The 17,004-nt window shown below is 37.3% G+C and overlaps 2 protein-coding genes across 2 annotated transcripts; both read left to right on the forward strand.

Annotated features, from left to right (window-relative positions):
* Positions 1–759: 759 nt before the first annotated feature.
* LOC120225951 (olfactory receptor 11H6-like) lies at positions 760–1,712 on the forward strand. The gene is given in 3 exon segments (XM_039224139.1): positions 760–786; positions 788–1,678; positions 1,680–1,712. Coding segments are annotated over 3 exon segments (951 nt in total).
* Positions 1,713–5,789: 4,077 nt separating this feature from the next.
* Positions 5,790–6,737, forward strand: LOC120225953 (olfactory receptor 11H7). Its single transcript, XM_039224141.1, has one exon. It carries the CDS (start codon positions 5,796–5,798, stop codon positions 6,735–6,737), a length of 942 nt encoding a protein of 313 aa, XP_039080072.1. The 5' UTR covers positions 5,790–5,795.
* The last annotated feature ends 10,267 nt before the right edge of the window (positions 6,738–17,004 follow it).

Genomic DNA, 17,004 nt, shown 5'->3' on the forward strand with positions numbered 1-17,004 from the left:
ATATAAGCCTCCAACCATCACCATAATGTAAGAAGAATGAAACTTACTTTGTATAGCTTCAGCAAAGGTGAGTCCCAGATCAATGCAAAGAAATAATAAAGGAGACAGATTTTGTTCAACACAAAGTACTTTGAGAGAACGAGAGCTCCTCAAGAGGGAATGAGCTAAATTGTTCTACAAATCCAGATGCCACCTAGCAGAATGTGACTTAGAGGGGACTACTCAGATGATTTTCACATCATTTTACAGAATCCTGAGGTTTCTAGATCACCTCCCTCATAGCAGCAAATGTAAGGGGGCTCAACACTCCCACCACACTGTTCCACTTATCTGCTTCTTATTGGACTTCTGTATATGAAACTCTAAGAAGAAAATTTATTGCTTCAGATTTATATTCAATTTTGTTTCAAAGTAAAAGGATGTATCCAAAGTCTATATGTACATACAGGATATCTAAAAGGTAATGATTTTAACATGAAAGATAAAACATTACTGAGACTCAGAGTTACAGGAATATTTGAAAAGAAGTGAGGTTTGTTCCAATCCAGTCTTCAAATGGGCCAGTGTTTCTAAAAGTTACTGGCTTTTCACATTTAAGTAAACCCCTTAAATTTCTCTGAACTTCAGTTACCTTATCTATAAAAGAGAAGGATAAAGCACACCTCCCTACAGCTCAAAGGGTCATTTGGAAGATCAAATGAGATAATTTTTATAAAAATACTTTGTATATTTACAAGCAAATTGTTGGCAAAACCTACAATGTTCATTGTTATTCACTGCTTGGTTATTCACTACTTCTGTTTCTCTAACAGCTTTGGAATCCCAGAACACAACAATGCATTTTGTGACTGAATTTGTCCTCCTTGGTTTTCCCGGTCAAAGGGAAATGCAGATCTTTTTCTTCTCTTTAATCCTTGTGATCTATCTCCTCACCCTGCTGGGGAATGGAGTTATTGTCTGTGTAGTGAAATGGGACAAGCGGCTTCACACACCCATGTACATCCTCTTGGGAAACTTTGCCTTCCTAGAGATCTGGTACATTTCCTCCACTGTCCCAAACATGCTGGTCAACATCCTTTCTGAGACCAAGACCATCTCTTTCACTGGATGCTTCCTCCAATTCTACTTCTTTTTCTCACTGGGTACAACAGAGTGTTTCTTTTTATCAGTCATGGCTTATGATCGGTACCTCGCCATCTGTCGCCCACTACATTATCCTTCCATCATGACTGGGAAGCTCTGTGTGATCCTGGTCTGTGTCTGCTGGGTGAGTGGATTTCTGTGCTATCCAATCCCCATTGTCCTTATCTCCCAACTTCCCTTCTGTGGACCCAACATCATTGACCACTTCGTGTGTGACCCAGGCCCATTGTTTGCACTGGCCTGCATCCCTGCTCCTTCCACTGAGCTTATCTGTTATACCTTCAACTCAGTGATTATCTTTGGGCCCTTCCTTTCCATCTTGGGATCTTACACTCTGGTACTCAGAGCTGTGCTTCGTGTTCCGTCTGGTGCTGGTCAAACTAAAGCTTTCTCCACATGTGGGTCCCACCTAATGGTGGTGTCTCTATTCTATGGAACCCTTATGGTGATGTATGTGAGCCCAACATCAGGAAATCCAGCAGGAATGCAGAAGGTTGTCACTTTAGTATACTCAGCAGTGACTCCACTAATAAACCCCCTTATCTATAGTCTCCGAAATAAAGACATGAAAATTGCCCTAAAGAAAGTCCTAGGATTAAGAAGTAACCTAAACTGAGACATCTTTGAGAGAGAAGCGGAATTTATCACTTCTGTGCTTAATTATTTATAAAAACAATAGAGAATGGTTCAGTAAGTCTTGTTCTGGCTCACACTTAAGTAGAGGGAGATACTTATTTTTCAGTTACTTAGCAATTCAAGTTCAGCTCATCAATGAAAAATGCTCAACAAAACATTTTAAATTATCTCACTGAGTAATTATATTGTGTTTATATATATATATATAACATCTTATATATATATATATAAAATCTTCTTTGTGATGTATCTTCATTGGTTTAATCTTAGCTAGTAGAAAGAATCACATGTATGTGTAATTGAAAACTTTCAATAAAGGGTGCAATCTTATAAATTCAGAAAATACTCTTAGGGCACCTGGGTGGCTCAGTCAGTTAAGCATCTTACTTTAGCTCAGGTCATGATCTCATGGTTTGTGAGTTCAAGCTCTGTGTCAGGCTCTGTCCTGACAGCCCAGAGCCTGGATCCTGCTTAGGATTCTGTGTGTCTCTCTCTGCTCCTCCCCCTCTCACACTCTCTCTTTCTCAAAAATAAAATATATAATAATATATATATATATAATAAAATATATAAATAAGTAAATGAATAAACGAATTAGTTAATTAATTCAGAAAATATTCTTAAAGACAATGGACCAAGCAGCCACCACCACCATGACCCCCCAAAAAAGCCCACCCAGTAACAGACATTTTCCATTGTTTAAAGCTCTCTTTCATACCAAAAACAGAATCTGCTTCATACTTCTTTCACTTAGAGATAAAGTACAAACTCTCCTTCCTGCCAAAGCTCTCATTCACTAGACTCCTCTATCTAGTCTTCTTTCCTATTGATCCACTGTGTAAGCCTTGCACTTCACAATGATCAATCTATATGTTCTCCCAAGTGGGCATCTTTACTCTTAGTGCTTGCTCCCCAAATCAGTTGTGACAACTCCACTTGTAATATGGAATAACAATGTCCTAAGCATATTTTATGCCTCTCAGAAGGCTATAGTGCAAAGCCTGAGTCAGAAAAGTATTAAGAGAAAATTATACCAAAAGCAAATTCCATCTTTGTGCCCAAGCCCCATGCTGAAACAGGAAAGCCATTAGTTGAAAGGCCAATATACTTAAAATGAAAGTACCCCCTTTTAGTTATGGCCATACTGGAAATAAAATTAGGTGTGCCAGTAAGATAGGCCTGCTAGTACTAGTTGATTAAATACTCTCATACAGGGTTTCTCAAATCTTTCACCATCAAAGAATGTTTGGCAATAGTGGTCGGGAAACATGGGGCATTTGGGAACAATATTTCTTTGACAGTCAAAGTTTAAGTTTGAAAATGATCAAAAAATTATACTTTCTGTTTCACAGAAATACATATTTGGTGTAATAAAAAATTTACTCTTCTCTGAGTAAAATCTTCCCTTCAGGAAGATGTTTAGTTAGAGGCTATGTGTATTCCATCACATACAATAATCACATATCCTGTTTGAGAAACACAAACTTAAGGAGACTATGGGGTCCCCAGAGAGTGAATGTAATCACTATGGGCCAACTTACCAGAAATATTAATGAAACCCCCAGGCAAGAGGGAAGAAGATCCCTAGAGAAAGTTACCTGAGAATTCTCAACAATGGCCAAAATGGCACATAAATAATTACTACCAGCACATAGTTTCAGCATACTCTGTAGGAAACAGGCCACTAGGATCTTACAGTGCAATGGAAATGAAATGAGCCATGCGTGAAGCTCTCACACAGGGCTTCCACATTAAAACAGTGAAGGAGAGAATCTTTGTGACCTCCTTATAAACTCTCCCCAGGATGACCTAGGAAAGCATCACAATATATAGAAAACATTATCTCTGATGGGCATTGCTGCTATTATACACCACAGGTAGGCCTAAATATTTGTTCAGCCAATATGCTCAAGAGTTTGGGTATCAAGGGATATTGGTTACTCACAGCTCAAAAACAAAAACAAAACTCTCAGAGTATTTAGATCACCCTGGAACTTATACTTCCCTGAATAAGTGCACTAAATGGTCTCAAAGTCATCCACAGATCTTCCCCTTCTCGGGAAGTGGCTGGAGCACCAGTAATGTTATGACTTTCATAGATATTTTGAACAAAACAGTGTGGAACTAGCTCCATCCACTGGGACTTAAACCAAGGGAAACAGGGATTTTTTCTGTTTTATTTTGGTCTACTCTCTCAGTTCTCTCTTCTTTTTCATTCCATTACTTATGTCCACCATCAGGAGAGGTGGCATTAAAAAAACTTTTTTAAGGGTAAAACCATATCAGTGTGTATAATGACTAAAATTCACATAGGGTTTAATGGTGAGTATATTGGAACTGCTTCTTATAATTATGTTGGAAATCATTTGTGAAATTCATTTACCATGCTTTCCCTACAGCTAATAGTTTTTCTGTGGGGTCTTTTTTTAATGTCAAAAAGAGTAGCCTTTAGCTCAAAAACATGCATTTTTATTTTGAGTCAAACTCTGTGAATCTGATCCAAGTCATTGTTGCTGTTTTCCCAGGAGGTAAATGGCTGCTCTCTCTGCATTACTACTTTCTTGTCTTGTTGAGAAAAGACATCTCTTGTTTGGAAAGTACAGAGTTCCCATAGTGGGAAAGCATTTTTTTATACCAAATTATCTTATCAAAATAATCTATTCTATGGAACCCTTAACAAAAACGATGATCAATGCAGGTTTAGTTCTTCATAATCATCTTAGTTTTAAAAATTAAAAACAATTTGTCTTCATCTTTCAATTTCCCCCTCTTCTTGGTTTCTTGTCTACAAGACTACAACCTGCTTTGACTTAATCAGTCCTATAGCAAGGTTATGTTTGCTTCTAGATGAATAGGTTCACAGCTCACTTTATGCATTTTTTAATGTTTTTTTTTTTGAGAGAGAGACAGACAGACAGACAGAGCATGAATGGGGGAGGGTCAGAGAGAGAGGAAAACAGAATCTGAAGCAGGCTCCAGGCTCTGAGCTGTCAGCACAGATACTGACATGGGGGCTCAAATCCATGAACTGTGAGATCATGACCTGAGCCAAAGTCAGATGCTTAACTGACTGAGGCACCCAGGTGGCCCAAGGAAATAATTAATTTAGAAACATCTTTGATTATCTTGTTTTCTACTATTTTGAAAATTGAGAGTATTTTTAAAATAGACTAAAGTAAATTCTTCCAAATAGTAAACTTTAGAAAGACTTGTAGCAGCAGTGAGAAGAGCTTTAGAAGAAAATCTCCTGGTGATTTTAATTTTCTTCTCTAATACATTGTATATGTTATATTCATCTTTAATAACAGATTTAAGTGCATATGAATTATAACTTATAATGTGAAATTAACCATTATGGAGTGAATTATAGTGACTTTTCATTGATAAAAAAAAGGAATAAATACCAAATTGTAAATAAACTTCAGTGCAATATAAACATCTTTAAATAGGAAGTATCTGTAAGAATTTGTTATCTGAATATCTTTGTTGATTTTCTCCCAGTATCATGAAAAAATGATAAAAAAATAAATAAATAAATCTCCTAATGGAAATGGCTCAAGAAAAAAGGTAGGAGAGACAGAGATGGGGAGAATCTGTAATAACGTTAAAGCTCAAACCATTCAAACCTATAAAATGTGTCGGATACAAACCTATTTTTACATGATAGCATATGTGTCCTCACATTATGAAGTGAATAGCACTAACTGCTATATATGAACAGCTCTCAATGAAAAAAAATTAACACTAACACTAGATTTCTTTAGATCAAAAAAAAAAAATGAGATTTAACTGATTTTGCCCACTGACAAAGAAAGATCAAGTAGCCTAGAATCGTACATTTACAAAGAATCAGGGCCAAAGAGCTCATGCAGAATACAGCAGGATTTATTCAAAACTTGTTTTAGAATATTCAATACATTTTCCTGCATCAAAATGCCTACCCTAAGAAAAGTTTCAAATGTCTCAGCAGCAGAGTGACTTGTCATTATCTGTTTTCTCTCCACAGTCTGGGGACCATGAATAAGTCAGGGATATCTACTGTGACACAGTTTGTCTTGTTGGGCTTTTCTGGTCCCTGGAAAATACAGATCATCCTTTTCTCATTGATTTTGTTGGTCTATGTCTTGACTCTGACTGGGAATATGGCCATCATTTGTGCAGTGAGGTGGGACCATCGACTCCATACACCTATGTATGTGCTCCTGGCCAACTTCTCCTTTCTGGAGATCTGGTATGTGACCTGCACAGTCCCCAACATGCTGGTCAATTTTCTTTCCAAAACCAAGATCATATCATTCTCTGGCTGCTTCACTCAATTCTACTTCTTCTTTTCCCTGGGCACAACTGAGTGTTTCTTCCTCTGTGTCATGGCCTATGATCGGTACCTGGCCATCTGCCATCCACTGCATTATGCCTCTATTATGACTGGTCAACTCTGTGTCATTCTGGTGTGTCTTTGTTGGTTCATTGGTTTCCTTGGACATGCAATTACTATCTTCTTCATTTCTCAACTACCCTTTTGTGGTCCCAACATTATTGATCACTTCCTGTGTGATGTAGACCCACTGATGGCATTGTCTTGTGCCCCCACACCAATCATAGAGCATGTATTCCACTTTATGAGCTCTCTTATCATCATTCTCACCATTTTGTACATACTTGGGTCCTACGCCCTAGTGCTCAGAGCTGTGCTTCAAGTTCCTTCTTCAGCTGGGAGGCAAAAGGCCTTCTCTACCTGTGGATCCCATTTAGTTGTGGTGTCTCTATTCTATGGAACGATAATAGTGATGTATGTGAGTCCTACATCTGGCAACTCAGTTGCTATGCATAAGATCATAACACTGATATACTCTGTAGTGACACCAGTCTTAAACCCCCTCATCTATAGCCTACGCAACAGGGAAATTAAATTTGCCCTCCATCAGGTCATTTGTGGAATTAGAATCATCCAACCCTAATGAAAAGGTTTTGCGAAAAACAAGGATTCTTTTTCTGAAGGTGGAACAGTAATCCTCTTCTTCCAGTTCAAACTGGCTTAGATTTATTATGATGGTCCTGTGGTGCAAAACAACATTCATGTATTTGGTCATATTTTGATGTGCTTTTAGTTTCATAAATCTGATTCCATGGAAAGAGATTGCCACTCAACACAGAGAAAAAAATAACTCTTAAAAACCTCAATAAAAAAAAAAACACCTCAATATTTACCTCCAGGAAGGTTTTGATTTTTTTCAGTATCTGAAATCTGATATTTTTTCAGTATCTATCCATACAACTTGGTTAAGAGATATGAATCAAATTGGTTACTTGTTTACAAAGCTGTATAATGCTTCATTTAAACAAATTTTTTAATGTTTATTTATTTATTTTGAGAAAGAGAACTTGTGAGCATGGAGTAGCAGAGAGAGAGAGAGAGAGAGAGAAACACAAGAGGCTCCATGCTCAGTGCAAAGCTGGACATGGGGCTCAATTCCATGATCATGAGATCATGACCTGATCTGAAATCAAGAGTCAAACACTCAACCAAGTGAGCCACCCAGGCGTCTAACACATAAAATGCCTTTTGTCTGGACTTCTAGCAAAATACCCTGTTTTCTCTTCAGAATGTATAAATATTCACTTTTACTGGATTTTTGGCAGAAATATCACACATCATTGTTGGCTACAGGAAGAGATTGTAACTCCAGTTTCAATATTCTTACTCATTACTCTCATCAACACTATACAGGGGGAGACTGGAAGTTTGGCGTGCGCCATGAGGAAAAATATCTTTGGTGAGTTGTCGGGATGCAATTCCCATAAAGAAAATGAGCCATAAGAAGGGCAAATGAGTCATAATAAGAGCACACTGAATTCCCACTAATAAGAACAAATATACAATATCTCAGTTAGCCTAGTTAGGGCTGACGGAAAATAACCAACTTGGACCAATCTGGAAAGGGATTTCACCCAAAAGCACAACTTAGAGAATAAGGCAACCCCAAATAGGAGTCTATACGGAGTGGGTCACCAGAATCCAGGGATGAAAGAAGTCATAAGTAGCCAATCAATGAACACTACGTACATCAGGTAACTAGTTTATGGCGCTCTACCCCACCAAAAAAGGAAAACACTCCATGAGAGAAAAATCAACATAAAAAGTTCTGTCAAACAATAGAGCAACATTACCACTCAAGGAAAAGCCTTTCACCTTTATTTTTCTCCCACCTGAAACCTAGAGTAACCAGAGGCAATGTAGTCATGTAAGAGAAGAGGAGTAAGAGGGCAGAGGAAAAGTAGTACATCAAGCCTGAGTCAGACCCAGTCTTGAGGAATAAGTTTTAATTTGGATAAAAGATTAAAAATTTGCTTTTATATTATACTAGAATTTCCAATATCTGGATAAGAGGACACTGTATTAATGATAAAAATAATAATAAAAGCTATCACAGTGGCCCAAGATATTATCCAAAGATGGAAATAAATAGAACATCAAAAAGTGTTTGAAGTAGAAATGGTGAGAAAAAATAAAGTTTCTTTGTGTTTATATCCCACTAAGTCCAAAACAATCAATTAAATAAAGTGCAAATGTTTTTAAAATGCTGTAGCCTAAAGAAGGCAGAAAACCTTCACCTGAAGACCAAAAGGTATGTCTTTGAAAGTATTCTTTGGCAACTGGACAGCACTATACTTCAAAGTGAGTACAGGAACTAGAGAAAAAAAAAAGATGGAAAAGGAATCAGAAAATCTACTTGGAAAGCTACTAAGGACAGGGTTTTGAACAATCCACTAGTTTTGCCTTAATTCAGCACTAATATTTTAGTGATTCAACTAAACTCATTAGCTAAAGGAACAGAAAATATTCTATATAAAATAGCTCACACATATCCTACTACTGCAACTTATTAGATGCTGAATACGTAGCTATACCTATGAAACACCTGTTCTTTTGTTAAGATTCAATTCAGACATCACTTCACTAGAAAGCTTTCCCAACATACCCAGGTTGCACTATCTATCTCTTCATAATGCATCTAAAACACACCAGGTAATTTTTCACCACTGTACTTAAAACCTCTTTGAGGTGAATCTATTATGTATCTGTCTCTTCCCCTAGAGTATAAGCTCTTTTAGGATAAGGATGGTATCTTATTTTTTCTTCCCCAGCATGTAGCATGATAATTGACTGACTCATAGTGACAATGTGAAAAAAGGAAGAGTTTTTAGAACTGGGTAAGTGAACTAGCTCGTGAATCAGTCCTCACTGAATTAAATATATTTTATTCACAAAACCACTAACTGTTTACGTTTTTTTAATTTAAGGAAATTATCATTTTTAAAACTATATTTTGATATGTTTTTAATAAAAAATAATATAGTCTTGTCATAAAATTTTTTTAACAATACATAAGAGTGTAAAGTTAAGGGTAAAGGCTCTCACCCTCCTCCTTACAAACCCACTTCCCACAAATAGCAAGTTTAATCCTGGTCAAAATTTTTATATGTCTTATTCTTTTTCAGTTTAATATTGTCCTCTTGTGGAAATAAATTATAACTTTAAAATTTTTCCCCAACTGCTAGACAAACATTGTGTTAAAGGGATCTGTTCTCACATAGGTACAATCTATGGAAAATAAAAGATAAAAAGTAAAATAAAACCTACACTTCTAGGGAGGATCTTGTTAACAACGAATCTATCACAAATATTATCTAACTAAATAATGAACCAAACATACATAAAAGTCTATTTAATGTATATGCAACTTTAAAGAGTATAAAGTTTGGAAATGCCTGTGTTCTTCTTCACCCAAGTAAAAATCATGGCACAGTGCCAGCACTTTAGAAGGCTTCTGTGAACTACCCTCAACTACATTCATCTTCCTACACAGCAAAGGAAGGAGGGATTTTGTGTTAATCTTTCCCTTTTCTTCAGCTTTACTACTTATTTATCTCTAAATAAAAGCTATGGAGTAGAGAACCCAAATAACCATTCCTCCACAGAAATGCTGAAAATAACTGACATTGTCAGAATCCACTTAAGTAGAATTCTAGGGGGAAAAGTAAAAAATGTATAGGAATCAAGTTAATGCTTCATCAATAAAAGGGCAGGCAGCTCTTCCTGCCCATGGGTCTAGTCTCTGTGCTTTAATAAAATCACCATTTTGCACCCCCCCACACACACACACAAAGGCAAATAACACATGGTAGGAGAGCTTTGTGTCATTTTAACTTCTCCTTGCCACACCTCCTTCTCCTCAGAGAAGTTAGCAGTCCATATTCCTGTGGCAGTTACTGGTTCCTGGCTCCAGGAGAAGCAGGCCGACTGACCTTGTTCTCAAAGGTAGTTTGTGTGTTTTGACATATGTCAGGGCTCTCTGAAAGACTATAGGAGAGGGCTTGCCTTTATTTCACCTACCTTGGAACTCTCTCAAGACAAGAAACAGCTATGTGGAAGGCATTCCTAAAAACCATTAAAAGGCAAATAAACAAGCCATTGGTGCCTAGGGCAAAAGATATCAATTGAGACAAATAATAAACACACTGAAAATTCCAGGAGGAAAATTTTGGAGAGTTGTTACTTTGGAGAATAAGGATGCTGAAGAGCTTCCACATATTCCTGGAAGTCAAAGACTCAGTCCCTCAGAAGCGAAAGGATGGAAAACACAGCCCCATCTGAGATAAAACTCAGGAAGAAGGTGCCTCCTGACAGCCTGATAGCTTGCTCATGGACAGTAGAGAAACAGAGAGTGGATGAAAGCCAGAGACAAAGGAGGGGTGCTTGATTACAGGTTGGAGAGAGCCCTGAGTTCTGATAGTAGAGACTGCCTAGCTAGGTAATGCCATTTTCACCCCTTCCACCCATGAGCAAACAGGCCTACACATGCCACAACAATCCACCCCAGAAGCTAAGCAGCGCCACCTAGTGGAGAAGAGAGCATTACACTAAGCCCTGCCCAAGTGAGCCAAATATGCACTTGAGGAACACCACAAGTCTCTCTACTTGCTTACTTTACAGGCTATAAAGTGCTTCATACTTGGACTTCTAGGGAAAACAGGTTGTAATTTCAGTCATATTTTATTCTGTTCGCTGATTCATCTATTTCATTATTTTCTTTCTTTTCTTATTCACAAATACAGAAAGAGAATAAATTTATTTTCCATTTTTAGTTAAAAAGATTTTTAACTTTTCTACTTTATTTTTTACATCTTTGTAAATTTTTATATTCTTTTTTACTTCCATCATTTCATTTTATTCTATTTTATTGAATTCATTTTTTTTCAAAGGTTTTCTCTTTTTCTCCCCTTTTTTCTTGTCTTTCCCCTTTTACTCTAACATATCAATTTTCTTTCAACAACCAGACCAAAAGGCACCTTGGATGTAGCATCCTTTATTTGATTTTTTGTGTTGTTTTTAATTATTTAAATTTTCTTATTTTATTAATACCCTTTTTTCGGTCAAAATGATGAAACGAAGGAATTCACCCCAAAAGAAAGAACAGGAAGAAATGACAGCCAAAGCTTCATCAACACAGAAACAAACAAGATGTCTGAACCATTATTTAGAATCACCATGATAAGAATACCAGCTGGGATAGAAAACAGACTAGAATCCCTTTCTGTGGATTTTAAAGAAATAAAATCTAATCAGGATGAAATAAAAAAATGCTATAACTGAGCTGCAATCTCGAATAGATGCCACAGTGGCAAGGATGGATGAGGTAGAGAAGCAAGTCAGTGATACAGAGGACAAGCTTATGGAGAATAATGAAGCAGAAAAAAAGAGAAAGACTAAGGCAAAAAGCACATTATAAGAATTAGAGAAAGCAGTAACTCATTAAAAAGGAATAACATCAGAATCATAGGTGTCCCACAAGATGATGATAGGGAAAAGAGGGTAGAAGGTTTATGTGAGCAAAGTATAGCATAAAAATTTCCTAACCTGGGAAAAGACACAGACATCAAAATCCAGGAAGCACAGAGAACTCCCATTAAATTCAACAAAAACCAACCATCAACAAGGCATATCCTAGTCAAATTCATAAAATACACAGGCAAGGAAAGAATCATGAAAGCAGCAAGGGGAAAAAAAAAAAGTCTTTCATTTACAAGGGAAAACAGAACAGGTTCGCAGCAGACCTATCCACAGAAACTTGGCAGCCCAGAAAGGAGTGGCAGGATATATTCAGTGTGGTGAATCAGAAACATATGCAGCCAAGAATTATTTCTCAAGAAAGGCTGTCATTCAAATTAGGAGAGATAAAAAGTTTCTCAGACAAACAAAAACTAAAGAAGCTCATGACCACTAAACCAGCCCTGAATGAAATTTTAAGAGGAACTCTATAAAGGAAAAAAAGATTGGGGAAAAAAAACCCTAGAAAGGACCAGACACCACCACCAGAAACTCCAACTCTACAAGCAACATAATAGCAATAAATTCACATCTTTCAGTACTCACTCTAAACGTCGAAGGTCTAAGTGCTCCAATAAAAAGATATAGGGAAACAGAATGGATAAGAAACAAGATTCATCGATATGATGTTTACAAGAGACCCATTTTAGATCTAAAGACAACTTCAGATTGAAAACAAGGGGATGGAGAACCAACTATCATGCTAATGGTCGCCAAAAGAAAGTCTGAGTAGCCATACTTATATCAGACAATCTAGACTTTAAAATAAAGGCTATAACAAGAAATGAAGAAGGGCATTATATCATAATTAAGAGTTCTATCCACCAAGACAATCTAACAATTAGAAACATTTATGTTTCAAATGTTGGAATACCCAAATATATAGATCAATTAATCACAAACATAGAGAAACGCATTGATAATAATATCATAATACGAGAAGACTTCAATACCCCATTTACAACAATGGACTGATCATCTAAGCAGAAAATCAACAAGGAAACAATGGCTTTGAATGACACACTGGACCAGATGGATTTAACAGATAGATACAAAATATTTCATCCTAAAGCAGTGGAATACGCATTCTTCTCAAATGCACATGGAACATTCTCCAGAATAGATCACATACTGGGACACAAATCAGCCCTCAACAAAAATTCAAGATCATACCGTGCATATTTTCAGATGACAAAGCTATGAAACTCGAAATCAACCAGGAGAAAAAATGTGGAAAGATAACAAATATTTGGAGACTAAAGAACCTCGTACTGAAGAATGAATGGGCTAACCGAGAAGTTAAATAGGAAATTAAAAAGTACACGGAAGCCAATGAAAATGATAACACCACAGCCCAAAACCTATGGGAGGCAGAAAAGGCAGTGATAAGAGAGAAGTATATCGCAGTCCAGGCCTTTCTAAAGAGGCAGATAGGTCTCAGATACATAAACTAACCTTACACCTTAAAGAGCTGGAAAAAGAACAGCAAATAAAGCCCAAAACCAACAGAAGGCAAGGACAAATAAAGATTAGAGCATAAATTAATGCAATGGAAAAAATAAAAAAGAACAGATCAATGAAACCAGAAGCTGAATCTTTGAAAGAATTAACAAAACTGATAAACCCCTAGCCAGTATGAAAAAAGAGTTAAAGGAAAGGACCCAAATAAATAAAATCAAGAATGAAACAGTAGAGATCACAACCAACACAGCAGAAATACAACAAAAAGAGACTATAATGAGCAATTAAATGCCAATAAAATGGGCAATTTGGAAGAAATAGACAAATTCCCAGAAACATGTAAACCACCAAAACTGAAATAGGAAGAAAGAGAACATTTGAACAGACCCATAACCAGTAAAGAAAATGAATTAGTTATCAAAAATCTCCGCCCCCCACAAAAAAACAAAAACAAAAACAAGAGTCCAGGGCCAGATGGCTTTCCAGGAGAATCCTACCAAACATTTAAGGAAGGTTTAACACCTATTCTCTTGAAACTGTTCCAAAAAAATAGAATGGAAGGAAAGCCTCCAAACTCTTTCTATGAAGCCAGCATTACCTTGATTCCAAAACCAGACAAAGACCCCACTAAAAAGGGGAACTATAGACCAATTTCCGTGATGAACATGGACCCAAACATAGACCCAAAAAATCTTCTAGACCTAACTGGACCCAACAATACCTTACAAAAATTATTCACTACGACCAAGTGGGATTTATATCTGGGATGCAGGGCTGGTTCAATATCCACAAAACAATGATGCATCACACCATTAAAAGAAAGGACAAGAACCATATGACCCTCCCAATAGATGCAGGGAAAGCAGTTGACAAAATACAGCATCCTTTCTTGATAAAAACTCTCAAGAAAGCAGGGAAAGAAGGATGATACCTCAAGATCATAAAAGTCATGTATGAAAAATCCACTGCTATGACATGATACTCTACATCGAAAACCCGACAGACTCCACCAGAAGCCTACTAGAACTGATCCAAGAATTCAGCCAAGTTGCAGGGTACAAAATCAACGTACAGAAATCGGTTGCATTTTTATACACCAACAATGAAGCAACAGAAAGAGAAATCAAGAAACTGATCCCATTCACAATTGCACAAAAAACCATAAAATACCTCGGAATAAACCTAACCAAGGATACAAGAGATCTGTATGATGAAAACTATAGAAAACTTGTGAAGGAAATTGAAGAAGACACAAAGAAATGGAAAAACATTCCATGCTCATGGATAGGAAGAATAAATATAGTTAAGATGTCATTACTACCTAAAGCACTCTACACATTCAATGCAATTCCCATCAAAATTGCACCAGCATACTTCTCAAAACTAGAACAAACTATCCAAAAATTTGTATGGAACCACAAAAGACCCCGAATAGCCAAAGTAATCCTGAAAAATAAAACCAAAACGGGAGGGATCACCATACCAAACTACAAAGCTGTAATCATCAAGACAGTATGGTATTGGCACAAAAACAGACACATAGACCAATGGAACAGAATTGAGAACTCAGAAGTGGACCCAAAAGTATACAGCCAACTAATCTTTGACAAAGCAGGAAAGAGTATCCAATGGAAAAAAGACAGCCTTTTTAACAGATGGTGTTGGGAGAACTGGACAGCAACATGCAGAAGAATGAAACTAGATCATTTTCTCACACCATGCACAAAAATCAACTCAAAATGGATAAAGGACCTGAACGTGAGACAGGAAACTATCAACACCCTAGAGGAGAAAGCAGGAAACAACCTCCTTGACCTCCACCGCAGCAACTTCTTACTTGACACATCCCCAAAAGCAAGGGAATCAAGAGCAAAAATAAAATGTTGGGACCTCATCAAGATTAAAAGCTTCTGCACAGCCAAGGAAACAACCCAGAAAATTAATAGGCAACCAACGGAATGGGAAAAGATAGTTGCAAATGACATATCAGATAAAGGGTTAATATCCAAAATCTATAAGGAACTCACCAAACTCAACACCCAAAAAACATAAGGAAGAAATGGGCAGAAGATATGAACACACACTTCTCCAAAGAGGACATCCAGATGGCCAACAGACACATGAAACGATGCTCAGCATTCCTCCTCATCAGGGAAATACAAATCAAAACCACACTGAGATACCACCTCACGCCAGTCAGAGTGGCTAAAATGAGCAAATCAGAGAACTCTAGATGCTGGCGAGGATGTGGAGAAACGGGAACCCTCCTACACTGTTGGTGGGAATGTAAACTGGTACAGCCCCTCTGGAAAACAGTGTGGAGGTTCCTCAGGAAACTAACAATAGAACTCCCCTATGACCCAGCAATAGCACTGCTAGGAATTTACCCAAGGAATACAGAAATGCTGAGGCATAGGAGCACATGGACCCCAATGTTCATAGCAGCACTCTCCACAATAGCTAAAACATGGAAAGAGCCTAAGTGTCCATCAACAGATGAATGGATCAAGAAGATGTGGTTTATCTATACCATGGAATACTACATGGCAATGAGAAACAATGAAATCTGGCCATGTGTAGCAACATGGATGGACCTCGAGGGTGTTATGCTGAGCGAAATAAGTCAGGCAGAGAAGGACAAATATCATATGTGTGCACGTATAGGAGGACTAGGAGGAACTTAACAGAGGACCAATCGGGAGAAGAAGGGGGGAAATGGTGGGGGAAAGGGAGAGAGGCAAACCATGAGAGACTCTTGAATGCTGACAAAAACTGAGGACTGATGGATGTGGGGGGGAGGGGGGATGGGCATGGAGGAGGGCACTTGTGGGGATGAGCACTGGGTGTTATGTGGAAACTAATTTGACAATAAACTATTTGTAAAAAAATTAAAAAAATAAATAAAATAAAATAAAATAAAATCAACTAAAAAAAAAAAGAAAAAGAAAAATCCACTGCTAATATAATCCTCAATAGGGAAAAACTGAGAACTTTCCCCCTAAGGTCAGGAACACGACTGGAATATCCACTCTTGTCACTGTTACTCAACACAGTATTGGAAGTCTTAGCCTCAGCAATCAGACAACACAAAGGAATAAAAATCATCCAAATCAGCCAGAAGAAAGTGAAATTTTCACTCTTCACAGATGACATGATACTCTATGTGAAAAACCCAAAAGATTCCACAAAAACACTGTTACACCTGATCTATGATTTTGGCAAAGTCTCAAGATATAAAATCAATGCACAGAAATCGGTTGCATTCTTATACACCAATAATGAAGCAAGAGAAAAAGAAATCAAGGAATCAATCTCATTTACAATTGTGTCAAAAACCACAAAATACTTAGGAATAAACCTAACCAAAGAGGTGAAAAATCTATACACTGAAAACTATAGAGAGCTTATGAAAGAAATTAAAAAAGACACCAAAAGATGGAAAAATATCCCATGCTCCTGGGTTGGAAGAAGAAACATTGTGAAAATGTTGCTACTACCCAAAGAAATCTAGATATTCAATGCAATCCCTATCAAAATAACACCAGCATTCTTCACAGAGCTAGAAGAAGCAATCCTACAATTTGTATGGAACCAGAAAAGACCCCAAATAGTCAAAGCAAACTTGAAAGAAAAAATCAAATCTGGAGGCATCACAACCCCAGCCTTCAAGCTGTATTACAAACCTGTAGTCATCAAGACAGTATGGCACTAGCACAAAAAGAGACACCCAGATCAATGAAACAGAATAGAGAACCGAGAAATGGACCCACAAATATATGGCCAACTAATCTTTGACAAAGCAGGAAAGAATATCCAATGGAATAAAGACAGTGTCTTCAGAAAGTGGTGCTGGGAAAACTGGACAGCGACATGCA

This window comes from Hyaena hyaena, unplaced genomic scaffold, assembly GCF_003009895.1.
Source record: "Hyaena hyaena isolate Hyena2069 unplaced genomic scaffold, ASM300989v1 scaffold_1539, whole genome shotgun sequence".
In the NCBI taxonomy this organism is placed as follows: domain Eukaryota; kingdom Metazoa; phylum Chordata; class Mammalia; order Carnivora; family Hyaenidae; genus Hyaena; species Hyaena hyaena.